The sequence below is a fragment of the Phascolarctos cinereus genome, unplaced genomic scaffold (genome assembly GCF_003287225.1).
Source record: "Phascolarctos cinereus isolate Bilbo 61053 unplaced genomic scaffold, phaCin_HiC Scaffold_5;HRSCAF=322, whole genome shotgun sequence".
NCBI classification, from domain to species: Eukaryota; Metazoa; Chordata; class Mammalia; order Diprotodontia; family Phascolarctidae; genus Phascolarctos; species Phascolarctos cinereus.
In genome coordinates this window covers 413,217,879-413,234,294 of record NW_027555958.1, presented here as the reverse complement: position 1 = coordinate 413,234,294, position 16,416 = coordinate 413,217,879, and the positions used below count along the sequence as shown (strand labels likewise).

The 16,416-nt window shown below is 41.9% G+C and overlaps 1 protein-coding gene across 2 annotated transcripts in view; it reads right to left on the bottom strand.

Moving 5' to 3' along the window:
• TNR (tenascin R) overlaps positions 1-16,416 on the bottom strand; it is a 346,743-nt gene that overhangs the window by 71,422 nt on the left and 258,905 nt on the right. For both annotated transcript variants that reach the window (XM_020970485.2, XM_020970486.2), the window contains 3 exons: positions 15,274-15,424; positions 9,061-9,330; positions 3,173-3,358 (listed from right to left, as the gene is read on the bottom strand). In XM_020970485.2, coding sequence (XP_020826144.1) covers positions 3,173-3,358; positions 9,061-9,330; positions 15,274-15,424 — 607 coding nt within the window. The remainder of the gene's footprint in view (positions 1-3,172; positions 3,359-9,060; positions 9,331-15,273; positions 15,425-16,416) is intronic.

Below are 16,416 nucleotides of genomic sequence, written 5' to 3'. Positions count from 1 at the left end.
ATGATCTAAAGGAAGGAAGTGATTTGTCCAAGGTCAAAGGGCACATTTGTGAAAGAGCTGAGACTAAAGTTCAAGTCTCCTAACTCTTAGTTAGTTCAGTGCTCCTTACAATATGTCATGATTTCTTTTTAAAAAGTTCATTTTTTTTAATCCAGCAAGAAATGGAAACTCTACTGAAGAAGCATGACGTGGTGGAGAGAATGTTGGAGTAAAGAAGACCTAGATTTGCCAGAGAAGATTATCTTTGGATTGTGGGTCCTGGTTTGGAAGGGGCCTTAGAACTTATCAAGTCCAACTCCCTCTAAGGACCAAAGAGAATAAGTTACTTGCCCAATTTACACAGTAAATTGGAGTAAATGGCAGAGTCAGGATTTGAACCTGGGATCTCTGACTCCATAGCCAGTGCCTTTTCTTCTCTGCCACACTAGTTCAATAGTTAATGTATCCAAGGTAGATGAGACAAGGACACAATATCTTGTTAGTCCCCCCCCCCATCCTTACCCTTAATGTTTACTCTTTTCTGCTTTGTGACATATCAAGGCTATTGACAGAACATGCCAGGTAGGAGTACTCTCCTTTCATCTTCACTCTCATACATTGCATTTATTTGTTTGTGATGCCTGGATGACAACAGACACATAGTGCTAGAGATGCAGGAAGAAAATGGAATCAGCTGGTGGGATCCAAGCCCTAGTTCAAGCATGCTCATCAGAAGTGACTGGTGGAACATGATGGTGCAGAGAAAGCATAAAAGGGAACAGAGGCAGAAAGAAAGAAGAGAAGTAGTTTTACTTAGAGAGATGGGACAAGTTCTCATCAACTGATTCCTTTATCCCTTCTCACACTATTTCCTATTCCTTCTACTCCCACGGTGGAGGCAGGGATGTCTTAATGCTGGTGAGCTGATTTTGGCCTCAAGCCTAAGGTAGGCAGGTTATTATGGTCTGAAAACATTGGCAGACCTCCCTGTTGGGATGCTTGTAGGTCTGTGTGATGTGGATACTCTTCAGTGGCAATGTTGGGGTTCTGCTTCCCATTGTCTGGTTGACTGAGTTGGTGTATTTCTCATGAAACATTCTCTTTTTGGTCTAGATATAGAGAATGGTACTTTTTCATGGCACTTTTCCAAACACTTTTCTGTGTTTTTCCAGGAGAGCAGAGGGTTTCATTAATCTGTGTTTCTCTTTGGGAAATGGAAACCAGGCATGAGCTGGTCAGATTACTAGAGATGGGCACTTTGATGTTGTTTAGCCATTCAGTAACGTCTGACTCTTCCTGACCCCATGGACCATAGCATGCCAGGCCCTTCTATCCTCCATTATCTCTCAAAGTCTGTCCAAGTTCATGTTCATTGTTTCCATGACATTACCTAACCATCTTATTCTCTGCCATCCCCTTCTCCTTTTGCCTTCTTTTTTTCCCAACATCAGGGTGGGCACTAGACTAGGCTACAGAGACACTTATTGGAGAGTGTTAGAATGACCACAACCTCTGATACACATATTCCTGAAAGAATAAGGAATGAGTTAGAGTAGAGCTTCTTAATCTGGGCTCCAAGTACCCCCCCAAGGCATGTTTAGTGGATCCATGAACTTGGGCAGGGAAACAAAACAAAACCCTACACTAGGTTTCCATTGTAATTCTATGTATTTTATTTTATGCATTTAAAAACATTCTTTTGAGAAGAGGTCCATAGGCTTCACCAGACTGCCACAGAAGTCCAAGACACACAAAAAGGCACAGATTCCCTGGCTTAGTGGGTGTTATCAGGAGTACTATGGCATGGACTTAGTGACACAGATTTACTATTGAGCCCTTCTGTTTTCTGTACCAGTTTGTAGCAGACCCTGACACAGGAGATTCCCTTAGACATATATACATTGGAGAGTAACACAGAAATGCATGAGGAAAGCCACAGACAAAAGACACCTAGGGCCATGATAAAATATTCTTCTCTGGCTCCTTAGCTTTCAACTCCTTTCAATGGAGTCACTTAGCAAAAGTCCTAAGGAAGGCTAGATTTACACATACCAATGCAGAGATTAGGCTTCTCTTTGATCTTGTCTACTGTCTTCAAGCAATGGGAGGGGGAAAGTGGTGGAGGTGAGGGAAAAGAAAGGAAATAAGCATTTATATGGTGCCTACTATGTGCCAGGCACTTTGTCATCACACCAACCTTGTAAGATAAGTGAGGTGCTGTTATTCTTATTTTACAGTTGAGGAAACTGAGGCAAACAGAAGTTAAGTGACTTGCCCAGGGTCTCACAGTTAGTAAATGTCTGAGGTTATGTTTGAACTCAGGTCTTCCTAAGTCTAGATCTAGCTGCCATCTATTTGCCTTTAAAAGATGATGGAGGGTGGGGGCAGGGAGAGAAAGACAAGGGTTGTCCTAAGGGCTATCACTCATAGCTACTGTTTTGCTGTCCCCACAATTCAGCTATCCTGGCTTTCTTACTGTGATGAGAGAGGATCTAGGAACCACAGCAGAGTGGAAAGAATACCAGCTCTGAAGTCAGGGTATATGTGTTCAAATTCCACTTCTGATGCATACTACCTGTGTGACTTTAAGCAAATGACTTAACCTCCCTGGGTCCAAGTTTCCTCATTTGTAAAATGAAGGGGTTGGACTCTATGGACTAGTTGGACTAGCTCTTTGAGGTCCTTTCCAGCTCTAAATCTATGCCATAATCACCTGTAAACACTTTCCATTGTTCATAACCCTCTTACCCAGGTTTTCATTCCCTATCCATCACACCAATTACTCTCTTACCCACCCTCCATCCCCAACAAATACTGGGAAAAGAGTAAGTAAACTTAGCAATTGTCACCATACACAGAAATGCCTCCCAAAATGGGATAGGAAATGTATTGATGGAAAAAAAAAACAACAAAAGAAGGCCTCCAGCATCTGTACTAAGGGATACATCTTCTGAGAGGTACGACTTGTTCCCAATCAAATGAGCAAATTATGCAATAAGCTCATATAAATTCTGGCATTAATCTTACTCATCCTTTGTAAAACATTGAAAGCCCTGGATTGACCTGAATGCATGCTCTACACAGGAAGAGCTAGCTAATTTTAGGGAACCTTTGGGCAGCCAATGACCAACACAGATCCCAGTGGTATCCCTAGGGAGTGAAGGGTTTCAAAGGGAAGGAAGACATTACTCACTGGTGAGGGTGGCTCTGGTGGTAGGGCCAGAATTCTTAGGAGCCGTCAGCTCATGGTACTGCTCCCCCGCCAAGGTGCTGTATACCACCTTGTACTCCTGAACCTCAGCTTCACTGTTGTCCCATTCAAGGTCGAGGCTGGTTGCTGAACGGGAGCCCACCCGTAAGTTCTTGGGGGCATCGATTTCTGCAAAACAGCAAAACAACCATAGTAACATCATTTTATGTTTCCATGGGGCTATGGCCTTTTGGCCATATCTGGAGTTCTACATGTGGTTTTGGGAACCCCTTTTCAGAACTGCACCCAGCCTGGAGAAGGGTAGCCAAGAGGGTGAGAGAACCATAGACCATATCATACAGACAAAAGGAGTCATGGTGATTAGCCTACAAAGGAGATTAGAAAGAGGACATGATAGCTTTCTTTCAGTATTCAATGGGTTACCATGTGAAAGAGAGATTAGGTTTGTTTTGCTGGCCCTAGAGGAGAGAACCATGATTAATGGGTAGAAGTTGTGGAGAAGCTGGAGAGGCAGATTTTGGTTCCATATAAGAAAAAAATAATAAAATGTCCTAACAATGAGAGCTTATCCAAAATATCCATTTAGGCTGCCTCAGGAGGTAGTGTAAGGACTTCCTTCCCTGGAAGTCTTGTAAACTCATTGAGGACAGGGGATTACATCTCTGTGCTTAGCACAGTGATTACCATATGGTAGTCACCTGTTAAAAGTTGTTGATTGGGGGCAGCTAGGTGGCACAGTGAATACAGCACTGTCCCTGAAGTCAGGAGGATCTGAGTTCAAATCTGGCCTCAGACCAAACACTTAACACTAGCTGTGTGACCCTGGGCAAGTCACTTAACCCCAATTGCCTTAAAAAAAAGTTTGTTTGCTTCTCAGGGATGTTATGGTCTAATGGGGAAGAGACTACCAGATCTGGGCTCGGAGGATGAAGGTTTGAGTCTTCACTCCATGGCTTGTTATTTAAGAACAAGCCACTTAATCTTTCTGAGACTCATTTTCCTTCTCTTTAAGCGAGTGCTGGAAGAGATGACTTCTAAGCAGAGATGTGCTGATACCAGCTCTAACTTGCTTTCCAGAGTTGATTGTTAAATTTTCAGTGTGAGCATTTACACCACAGAAATTGACAAACATGTATATTAGGACTTGACTTATTATGTTGACTGGCAAGACATAAGAAAATGATCAAGAAAATATTTTGTAATGCAGATTAAACTAAAATGTGCAAGAGCCCCAAACTCTTTGGTTGTTAAGCCAAACTCTGGTTTTGGTGGTTAAACAATCACCAGCCCACTTCTGCCTCTATGGTCCCCTGCCCGCTTTAAATCAATGATCCTATGATATAGTAGAGGAGATACAGCTATGAAGAAGTAACTTGGCACAGGTGATTTCTTAAAGCCCTGTCATATCAAATGAAATATGTGAAAATGTTTTGCAAACCTTCAAGTGCTATATAAATGCTAATTCTTATTCCATCTCTAATATGGACTTGTGTTTGGTACCTTAAAGTGAGGTTGAAAAAAATAACCTGATAGAATGGCTAAACAAACTGCAGTAAGTGAATGTAATGGAATATTACTATGTTGTAAGAAATGACAAATATTAGGAACATAGAGAAGCATGGAAAGACTTGAATCAACTGATGCAAAATGAAGTACTGAGTCAAGACAACAATATAGACAATGACTGCAACAGTGTAAATAGATGGAGTCATGAACTGATCCAACCATTCTGGAGAGCAATTTGGAATTATGCCTAAAGGGCTATAAAACAGTATGTGCTCATCACCCAGCAATAGGACTACAGGGTCTGTATCCCAAAGAGATAAAAGAAAAAGGACAACATATTTATACCAGCTCTATTTTTATGTTGGCAAAGAATAGGAAATTGCCAGAATGCCCATCAATTAAGGGACAGCTGAACAAATTGTGGTATATGATTGTGATGGAATACTAGAAATAAGCAGGATGCTTTCAGAAAAACCTGGAAAGACTTACATGAACTGATGCAAGGTGAAGTGAGCATAACCAGTAGAACATTGTATGCAGTAGCAGCAATATGGTACAATAAACAGCTGGGAATGACTTAGCTATTCTCAGCAAGACAAAGATCCAAGACAATTCTGAAGGACTTATGATGAAAAATGCTATTCATATTCAGAGAAAGAACTGAGAGAAACCCAATGAAGATCAAAGCATACTTTTAAACACTATTTTTCTTGGGGGTTTTTTTGGTCTATATTTTCTTTCACAACATGACTAATATGAAAATATGTTTTTCATGACCGCACATGTATAACCTTTATTGAATGCTTCCCTTCTCAGTGAGGGGAGCATAGAGGCAGGGTGGGGGAGAATTTGGAACTCAAAATTGTAAAAAAAAATGAAGGTTCAAATTGTTTTTACACATAAATGGAAAATAAAATATTAAAATAAAAAAGAACAGTGTCAATAGAAAGAACCACCTCAAAACAATCAAAAGTGAATACTGAAAAATAAAAATGAACAAGCATGGTCTCAAAGAATAGAAATGAGAAGAAACCTCCTCCCTATTTCTTTGCAGAGATGGGAAGTCCATGGAGGTGGTACTCACACTTGAGACTTTTTGAATGTATCAATTGATTTTGCTGATTCTCTTCCTCTTTTTCCTTAAAAAGAATTATCTATTATATGAGATGGCTCTTAAGAGGGAAGAGGAGGAAGGATGTTGTGGAAAATTCTGAACAGGTAGAAAACAAAAGATGTCAGTAAAATTTATTTTAAAATTATTCTTCACAGGGAGAAATGAAACCTTATTCTTTATAATGAAGGTACCTGGCAAATGAGTGTCCAAGGGCAAAAATCATGATCATCATTTACAGTCTAGAGGTGTCAGCTATCACTGGAGGAGGTGGTATTCTGATAATATTAATAATAGTGATGGTGATATGATTATGAGTCTGGTGATAAAATAATACAATATCCAAATTGTACAAAGCAATAGCAATGTTTATATAACACTTTTATGATTTGCAAAATGCTTCACACATATTTACTTATTTGATCCTCCCAACAACCCTGTGAGTTAGGTGACAATCCACATTTTACAGATGAAACTGAGACAGATCTCAGTTAAATGACTTGCTGAGGGTAACATAGCTAGTAAGTGCTTGAGGCAAGATTTGAACTCAGGTGTTTTTGAGGTCAAGTCCTATGCTTTATCCACTATACCACCTAGCTGCCTTTAGTGTGACTTTCCCTCTGTCCCTATCTCTTTCTGACTCTCTATCTCTGTCTGTCTTTTTGTTTCTCTCCCTTTGTCTATCTCTGTCAGTCTCTCTCTATCTCTCTCTGTCTCTATCTCTGTGTCTGTCTCTGTCTGTCTCTGTCTCTCTCTTACACACACACACACACACACACACACACACACACACACACACACACAGAGAGAGAAGGGACTTATCCTTCTATTAGGGCTCTTTCCCTCTAAACAATAGCTCTTAAGGTCCTGGTAGATCCAATGTTACTCCTAGAACCCAACATTTCTGCTTTAACTGCCTACACAGTTGTTGTCCTCAGGCGTTGAAAGCATCACCTGGGAAAGCACTCTGCCTAATCTGAATTTAAATGAAACAATGAAATGACTGAGGGCTCTTGGCCCTTACCTCCTCTTAACATGATTGGCTCCTGCTAACTAACCAGAGGCCTTGTGATGCTGCCTGTCCACAGAATGGCTCCTCGCCTCACTGTCCTGCCCTTCCTCTCCACATGACCCCCTCCAGGAGTGGGAGAATGGCCTTACAGAGGGAATAAAGCAGCAGATGCTTAACAGCTGCCAGTCCGCAGTGTAACTGGCAACAGAAAGCCATACTGTGTTGCATGGAGGCTGCCGGAAGAGTTTCTAGGTAGCAGAATGTAATTGCTCCTGATTGGAATTTGCCTGGGCCACCAGCCAATCCCATCCCCATCTTTTCGGGCTAAACATCAAGAGTTTTCTTTTATATGTGGCTGCTTGGTGGAGAGCCCTCTCCTGCTTTATTGCTTCTCCAACCCCTTATCTGAGAACAGCACACAGAAAAGCCACCTTCCAAGCAAATGTCATCATGCAATAAAGAAATGAGCCTGAGACTTGGGTTGCCCATATGGGGCAAGGCAGGTGGATGCCAAGGCTGACACTCAAGAATCAGAGAGGAAATGTCATTTACATGATCTATTCATGGGACTGTAGATGTAGAGCTGGAAGCAGCTTCAGAGTTCATCTGCCTCAACCCTTACCCCTGTTTATAAGATGAGCAAAGATGTAAGATTAGGCCCAGAGAGATAAGATTACCTGCCCGGGAGGTAAGGAGAGCAGAGCAGGTTCTCTGACTTCAAATCCAGCATTCTGGATTCTATTCTGTAGATATCATTCTTAAAATGGGTCTTAGGAGATGGGATGGAGAAGGGAAGGAGGGAGGGGGGGAAAAATGGGAAGAATTTAGTCCTGGGTTCTCTGTCCTCTACTGGGGCTACCCAGCATATTCAGAAAGTACTTCAAAATTACTAAAAGATTTATCCATATGATGAATGACTCTACCAACTCATAGGGCACTGCCTCTACACCCAAGAAATAGTTTTACTGAGTTGTTCTGGCCCTCAAAAAGTTCATCCCTTGTTAGCCAACTTTTTGCCAATGAGCCTCTTCTTAACATAGTTAGGTTTACTTAGCCTAGGAAGACAGATATACACAGCTCATTGCCATATCTGAAGTCCCTCCAGCTTGGTAGAGCCTGAGATGGCTCACTCTCTACTGGCATAGCCCCCCTAGAACTCAGGATCATCTTTGTACTATGAGTCATCAGAACAGGATTTCAGCAGAGGTCATAGGATCATAGATTTTGAGCTAGAACTCACTGCAGAGGCCATTCAGTCTCCTTGTATAGATGAAGAAACTGAGGCAGGTAGACGTAAATGACTTGCCCCAAATCATAAAGCTAGTGAGTGTCTGAGGCAGGATTTGAACTGAAATGTTCCTAACCAACAAGTCCAAGTTCAATAGCACCCTATCTACTAGAGCCTATCCATTCTCCTTTCTAAGAAGAGGTAAATCAGCTGGTTTTTGTTTGTTTGTTTGTTTGCTTTTTTTCTTCTTAAATTCAACTCAGTATCATGGTACTTGGTAGTGGTATAGGTCTAGCTTAGAGATACTGAGATGGACAATGACATGCCCAAATCCCACAATTTTAAGATTCAGGGCTCCTTGCCCTGCTAGTCTGACCTGAGGACCTCAGTTTGATTTGTATATATATAATTTGTATATATAATATATGCCTGTATACCCACAATCATGTAAAAATTTCTCAGGCAAACAGGGGTCGCAAGTGGAAATATAGGAAGACTTACCCAACCCCTCTTAATTCTACTGTCTTTCCTTTCTTATTTCCTGTTTATCGTGTGAATAGCTTATTAGTACATAGTTGTACATATTTGTTTGCATGTTATCTCTCCCATTGGATTGTAAAACTCTTGTTGGCAAGGACTGTCTTTGGCCTCTTTGTTCATCACTGGCACTTAGCACAGTGCCTGGCACACAGTAGGTACTTCATATTCATTGACTAACACTTGTAGGATCCAGGTTCATATTTTTCCTCCGGTGCTTTCTACCCATGTATTCTTGGGCAAATCGTTTAACCTCCTTGTACAATGAAGGGTTTGGCCTGGATATCCATTGGAGTTCTTTCCATCTCTAGATCCATGTTCTGCCATCCCTCTTACTTTCTGCTTCTTGGTGTCAAGCTTGCACCTGTACTTCAGGAAAGACCTGATAACTCCTTTATTTTTTTCAGGTGAGCCAGTTCCCCAAGCAGTCCTACTTTCCTTTCTCCCTCAATTTTCCTCCCCATCTGTCGCCATACCTGTTGTGAAGTGAGTGATGGTGGAAGTACTTTCATTGGTCCCTCGAATGGCACTGACAGAGACTTCATAGTGGGAGCCGGGTCTTAAGGCTTGCACAGAATACTGACTCAGAGGAGGCTGCAGCCTGAAGGTGGTCCTACCGCCCTCTCCATCCACTAGCCCGTATTTCAGGAGAATGAAATCAACTTTGGCTCGAGGTGGGGTCCACTCCACGAAGGCCACAGTGTCTGAGACATCTCGAACTAAGATCTGTGTGGGTCCATCAATGACTAGGTGAGAAACAAAATGATGGAATAAAAATGGATGGGGAATACACTTTTGGTAAAAGAACATTACTGCCAATTATCTCTTTGCACCCTCATGCTACCTATGGGGTAGGTAGAATGAAAGCAGGTGTTACTCCCTATACTTTACATATGGGGAAAGTCAGGCCCAGAGAGGGGTAGGTGACATGCTTGAGATCTTACAGTGAGACAATGATTAACCTGGTACTAGAACTCAGCTTTCTCTAAGCCTAGTTTCTGTTAGGTTATGATATTTGTCTTCATAGTATCATAGAATTTGAGTTGGAAGCAGTCTTAGAGGCTGTGAACTCCTATCCCCTCATTTTATAGAGGAGGAACTGAGTCTAACAAAGGTCAAATAATTTGCCCAGGGTCACACAAATAGTCAGTGTCTTGAGCAGGATTTTAACCCAAGTCTTTCTGACTTTAATTCTAGCTCTCTATACAGTTGCTTTGGATGTCCTGGCCCTGGGAGGGAAAGGGCATCTGTTACCTTGAGCTAGCCGATTATGTCTCTGCCTAGCCTAAAGACAAAAGGACCATGCAATGTCCACACCTGTTTGGACTTTGCCTAGCTCTCATCATCTCCAAGAGCCTTGAGGAAATACTTATGAAGCAGCTGGCCCAATCCAAACATCCATGATTGTCAAATTGGCTGCCCAGGGGAACTTTAGCTCTGACCAGTAAATATCCGTGCTCAGTTGTAAAAGCCACAGAGCAGTCACGATAACAAAAAAGAGGAAGAAGGCAACAGACTATGATAGATCTTTGCATTGGCTGACATGAAATACGTGCTACTGGAAAATGGAAGCCAGTGAAAGAGGTCCTTCTCCATAACACTTTACTGCTCCAGAGGTGGCTCTGGATGATGTCTGTTGTTCACTTGTCTGAGTGTGTTATTAGACCAGAAAGGCATCACTGCCACAGTCCTTGGTCGTCACCCTGCATATGTAGGGCAGTTATCAAGACTCCTTTAGTGCATCTGGACCAGGCCGGGTTGGGGAGAACACATCCTGATATAGAATTAAATAAATAAACCACTTGATTCTGGATTAATCATCCAGATCCAGAGATTCTGCTCTGGTTGGATTGAATTGAGTGAGGGGGAGGGTGGCAGGATAGGAAGGGTAGTGGGAAGAAAAGAGACTAGCATTTCCTAATCAATCTGAGATTTATTGTTTGGCCTGCCCTAGGCTAGCTCAGAAGTAGACTGATTTACTTAGGTTAGCTACAGAATGAAATGTATCCTATAGGCAGGGATGTGTTAGAGTCAAGTCCAATGGGGCTCAGGAGAGCAGATGGCTAAATTTTCAGTGTTAGCATTCAGACGTCTGAAATCGGCAAATGCTACAAAGCAGGGCTTGATTTATTTTTTGTTGATAGTTTAAATTTAAGAAAGTGATGGACAAAGTATTAAGAATGCAGATTAAACTCAAAAGTATATCATGCATACATTTTTTTTTCAGAGAGCTGGTAAACATTTACCAGCACACCCCTTCCAGAAGGACTGCATATTTTGCATCCTACTGAACTGAGTCCCTTAGACTCAAGTAGGCGTAGTCTTGGGAACCGTGTAAAGCTGGGTTTGACCTGTGCTCTAAGGTTTGAGACAAACTCTCCAGTGGTTTCAGCTTCCATTGACTGAAATGGGAATTGGCAGCTTGTTCCGGTGCTCCCTGAAGTGAGGCCTCATTGATCATTGACATATAGGTTATTTTTTTTTTAATATCACATTCATCTCTAGCCCTGGAAGCAAGAGACCTAGGTTTTCTTCCCACATGCACTGTGTAAAGTACTTTGCAACCCTTGAAGAGTTGTATGAATATCTTATGCCACCACTAGCACTACTTTGAGCTACTTTGCCCTCTTCTGCCTCATTTTCTCCACTTATGAAATGGGGGTGAGGGGGTGGGAAATATATCCTGGCCACCAATCTGCCTCACAGGGGATGTCATAGTTATAGCTTTAGATGCAGAAGGGAGCTCAAAGGTCATTCAGTCCAACCCCCTCATTTTATAGATGAGAAAACATAGGCCCTTGGAGTTTAAAAGGCTTTCTCCAGATCACCCAGGTCACAAGTACCGAAGGAAAAATTTGAACTCAGGTCCTCTGCCTTCAGAGCTCCTACTCTGACTACTGTGACACAGGTTTTAAAGTGACAGTAAACATGAGATCCTTAGGGAGAAAAATGGTAGCATTAAGACTTAAATTATTACATGAAACTTTTGTCCTTCAACCCCTTAAATCCACAAAACCTTATTTTTAACAACTAACCTTATTAGAATGAGATCATGTTGCACAGAGAGCTCTCGGCAGGTGGTCTTGTCATTTGCATTCACAAAATGGTTTGTATTGAAAAAAGGCTGCTTGAATGTCTGATAACAGTTCTGTGCTTTGCAGGAGGTGCTCAGTACAGGTTAGAAAGTGGCAGAGGGAAACAATTAAAAAAAATTTCCTAAAGGCATCAGACCCGGTTGGTTGAGGGTTGGCTACCTCTGCAATAGGTACCCCTTAGAGCCTGGCCTTGAGGTGGCCATCCTTAAGTGAATCTGACCTGGTCTCTTTGCAGTGATGTCATACTGCAACTCAGGAAAAGTAAACTGATCTTCAATTTGACCTCATGTCTCCAACCGAATTCTTAGAAAGGAAATTTGGACAGGTGATTTCTTCCTCCCATTTCTCTACTACTCTCTCTCTCTCTCTCTTCCTTCCTTCCCTCCCTCCTTCCCTCCTTCCTTCCTTCCTCCTTCTCCTTCCTTCCTTCCTTCCTTCCTTCCTTCCTTCCTTCCTCCCTCCCTCCCTCCCTCCCTCCTTCCCTCCCTCCTTCCCTCCTTTCTTCCTTCCTTCCTTCCTTCCTTCCTTCCTTCCTCCCTCCTCCCTCCCTCCTTCCCCCTCCTTCCCTCCTTTCTTCCTTCCTTCCTTCCTTCCTTCCTTCCTTCCTTCCTTCCTTCCTTCCTTCCTTCCTTCCTTCCTTCCTCCCTCCCTTCCTTCCTTCCTTCCTTCCTTCCTTCCTTCCTTCCTTCCTTCCTCCCTTCTTTCTTCCTTCCTTCCTTCCTTCCTTCCTTCCTTCCTTCCTTCCTTCCTTCCTTCTTTCCTTCCTTCCTTCCTTCCTTCCTTCCTTTTGTTTCTTCCTTCCTTTCCTGCTTTCCTTTTTCCTCCTTCCTTCCTTCTTTCCTTCCTTTCCTCTCTCTCCTTCCTCTTTCTTTTTTCCTCCTTTCTTCTCTCTCTCTCTCTCTCTATCTCTATCTCTTCCTTCCTTCCTTCCTTTTTTCCCTTTCTTTCTCTATCTTTCCCTCTTTCAGTGACTTTCAATTTAGCCAAATTTAAAATGAGTGGAAATAGCCATTTTAAAAGTAATCTTAGGAAACTTCTAAACCAAGGACAGCTAAAGAATTTGCATGAAAGTGGTCTAGGAATAAGACCAAGACAACATTTGGCCCCATCCTCTAAGGTCTCAAAACTTCTTTAAAGAAAGGGCCTATATGAATCTAATGTATATAGCTAGTTTATATCTTCTCAGTCACTAAGTAGGCATTTATTAATTTATTAATTATATGCGGGGTTCTATGGTAAGCACTAGGTATGAATATAAAGACAGAAAAAAGACAGTCTCTGCTCTTGGACTCACAATATAATGGAGGAAGACAGCTTGCAAATAACTGGGTACAAACCATCTATATCCGTGTCCATCTCCATCTCCATCTCTATCTCTATTTCTATCTCTATATGAAAAATAGGAAAAAATCAACAGAATGAGGGCACTAGAATTAAGAGGGATCATGGAAGGCTTCTTGCAGGTTTGACTTTAGTTGGGACTTGAAGGAAGCCAGGGAAAATTCTTCCCATTAGACAATGAGCTCCTTGAGAGCAGGGAATATCTTTTGGATTTCTTTATACATCAGACACTTAGCACAATGCCTGGCACTTAGTAGGTGCTTAATAAATGCTTTTTGTTGTTGTTATTTGGTCTACAATTTTCTTCAACTTCTAAGGCATTTTTAATGCTAAACACCAGGATGGACTTTGAGGCATGAAGTCTGTTGAGTATTAGCTAAGAATGACCTATAAATATTACCATAGTGGGTGGTAAAACTAAGGTCAGCTAGGTCAGGTGTGCCTTTAGGCAAAGCCATAATAAGCCATTTTGGTGCCTTGTGCAGAAAAGTAGACTCTGGGATTTGGTTCTCAAGACAAAGACTCTGATTCACTAGAGTTCATGGATAGGCACCTTGGGTCCAATGCTGGGGAAGTGGGATGTTGGTGGGAAACAGTGGAGCCACGAACAAGTTGACTTGGGGTGCAGCCTGGTTGTGGGTCCAGAAGAATGAGCAACTTGGATCTGCCTATTTTAACTGATTTCGGCTAATAAGGTGCTAAGTTCAGTTGTTCATGTAACAGCACAAGTGCTACAAATGGCCTTTGGACAAAACCCACATTGCCCCAATCTTGTCATGTTTCTGTTTCTAGGGTATAGACCATGGAATGCATTAGGTTTCTTGTGTATTGGGTTTTTACCTAGATTCCTTTTGGGCTAGAAAAACCCAGGACTAAGTATGAATGTCAGATTCAGGACTCAAAATTCTTTGATTTGGAATTACATTGTAAGGGTAACCCACTACTATACACAGTTGGTCTGAGGTTCTTGCTCTAAGGGTAAGGGACTGGGCATCAATTTAAAAAAAGGAACTAGTTCAGTGGTTTTTACTCCTTTGGCGAGCTCAGCTTTGTGAGACTGAGGAATGTGCACAACTAATTTTTCATGAGTGTTTGAAAAGGTCAGGGCCTCTAAAGCTGAAGGCAGAAAGCCTGGATTTTATTCTATTTTCTGCTTCTAACTGGACAAGCTATTTAATCTCTGTGTCTTGGTTTCCTTTATCTATAAAATCAGAGGATATTTTTAACCCTTAGATAATTTTGGCTAATGCCACATGCATGATAAGTGTCTTTTTCCCCACACTTATCAAGTGGGAAAAGAGTCCCTTAAAGTAGCCAAATGGGCAACCTACCTAACTCTGCTAATACAACAAATGGGGATAGGATGAACCTATGCCAGTGAGAGAATAGTATCACTTCATCTCCAACATCAACTAATTCCCCACTGAGCTGGTTCTAATAGCAAGTACCTTGTTCACTTTGACTCCATATCCCATTTCCTCCCTTTCTAGGGGGGTCAAGTACTAGCAAGCAAGTTCTTTGATGATTGAGAACAGAACTAGGAAATACTGGAAAGGAATCTTTTAATCTCCTAGTTTCCTACCTGTTTTTTTGGGGGATGACAGGATGGAAATGGAGTCTAGTTAACAAGTCAGGGAAGAAGTCTGGACCTTAGTTTTTCTTTTGTTTGTTATTTTTTTTTTTTGGACAGGACCTGTGATTTCACTCAAAGAGGTAGCTTTCCATGAGGAAACTATCACTGCAGTTGGGCAATTCCTCTGCTTCCTGTAGTTTTAGAGAATTGTTTGCAGCCCTGAAAAATTAAGTGACTTGTCCAGCATTACATTACCATTACGTGTTAGAGAAAGGACTCAGAACCCAAATCTTCCTGCTTTTGACCCTTGGTTATTCTTTATACCCAATCTATAACCTTCATTAGTCTCTGTAGAATCTCACCAGAGTCCTTTAGGCAGGAACCAGGTTCCTTTTAGAGACAGAATAGTCTACACCAGGGGTGGTGCCTTGAGGCCACATGTGGCCCTCTAGGTCCTCAAGTTTGACCTTTTGACTGAATCCAAAATTCACAGAACAAATCCCTTAATAAAAGGATTTGTTCTGTGAAACTTGGACTCAGTCAAAAGGCTGCACCCAAGGACCTAGAAGGCCACATGTGGCCTTGAGGCTTCAGGTTCCCCATCCCAGGTCTACACTGACATTCCTAGGGTCAGCTTCTATGTTGCCAGAGGGATAAGTCAGGGCATAGTAGTAACTTACAAGTTGAGATGCTGGCTGATGTTGGGGGGCTCCGTGCTTGATCTTTGAGTGCCACCACATTAACGATGTACTCCTCCCCTGGCTTTAGCCCTGTCTGGTTGAAGGATGTGACATCGCTAGGGAGCTGGGCAATCACTCCCCCTTCATTGTTCTGGGAGAGGCAAGAAGGAAAGAAAAAGAAACATCACTGAGAGAGAAGGTTTGTATGACTTCAGAACATGGTAGACCAATGTCTGGCAATCTCCAACCTAGTCATGTAGATAGTTGTGTGCCTGGAGCCGGTACCCATTCCCATCAGGCTTAAGTGTGATACAAACTGACTACAGCTTGTTTGAAGTTTTAATAAATGAACTGCCAATTGAAATATATATATTTCTTTGCCTTTTCATGAATTAGTTGAGTTTGTCAATGGAAATTAGTCATGAACGGAATGAACTTTGCCATAGACAATATGGGGATGTTGGGTAGCAGCCATCAGGTTTTGCTTGCATTCTATCCTTAATCATGAAGAACATGCCCTTGGCTATTTAGAGGAGATAGTTTGTGTGTGTGTGTGTGTGTGTGTGTGTGTGTGTGTGTGTGTGTGAACATCTATACAAACATACAAACATATTTCAAAGTAAGAAAGACATTCACATTTTTTTTTATACCAGCAGGAACTATTATTTTGTTATATCTGGATTTTCTCTTGGAGTTAAATCAGATGTGAATCTGTCAATGTCTTGTTTCCCCTTCAGCAGGATGAGTTAAGAGTTTAGTGACATGATTTACTCCAATGTGCTAATACAAAATGGGAGCAGGGTGAGAGCAAAGATTAGAGGGGAAAGGGAGTGGAAGAACAAATAGAAGAGGCAAAAAAGAATATATGGGGCTGGATTTTCTCCTCTTTGTCCACAAGCTGTTTCCGGTGTACTTTGCTAGGTATAGTGGAGACATCATCCTCCCTGTTCCCCCTTTCTCCATTTACCAGTCCATCCCTTTGGTGTTTGAGGAGTGCTAATGCTAACCTACTAACCCAACCTGATTTTCTATAGTTGTGCCTCCCAAGCTGTTTTTACCCAGGCAATGTAATTTTTAATGCAGAGAGTATTCAGGGCTCAGAACTGCATTGTTCAGATATAGTATCTGTTAGGGCTCTTTCCT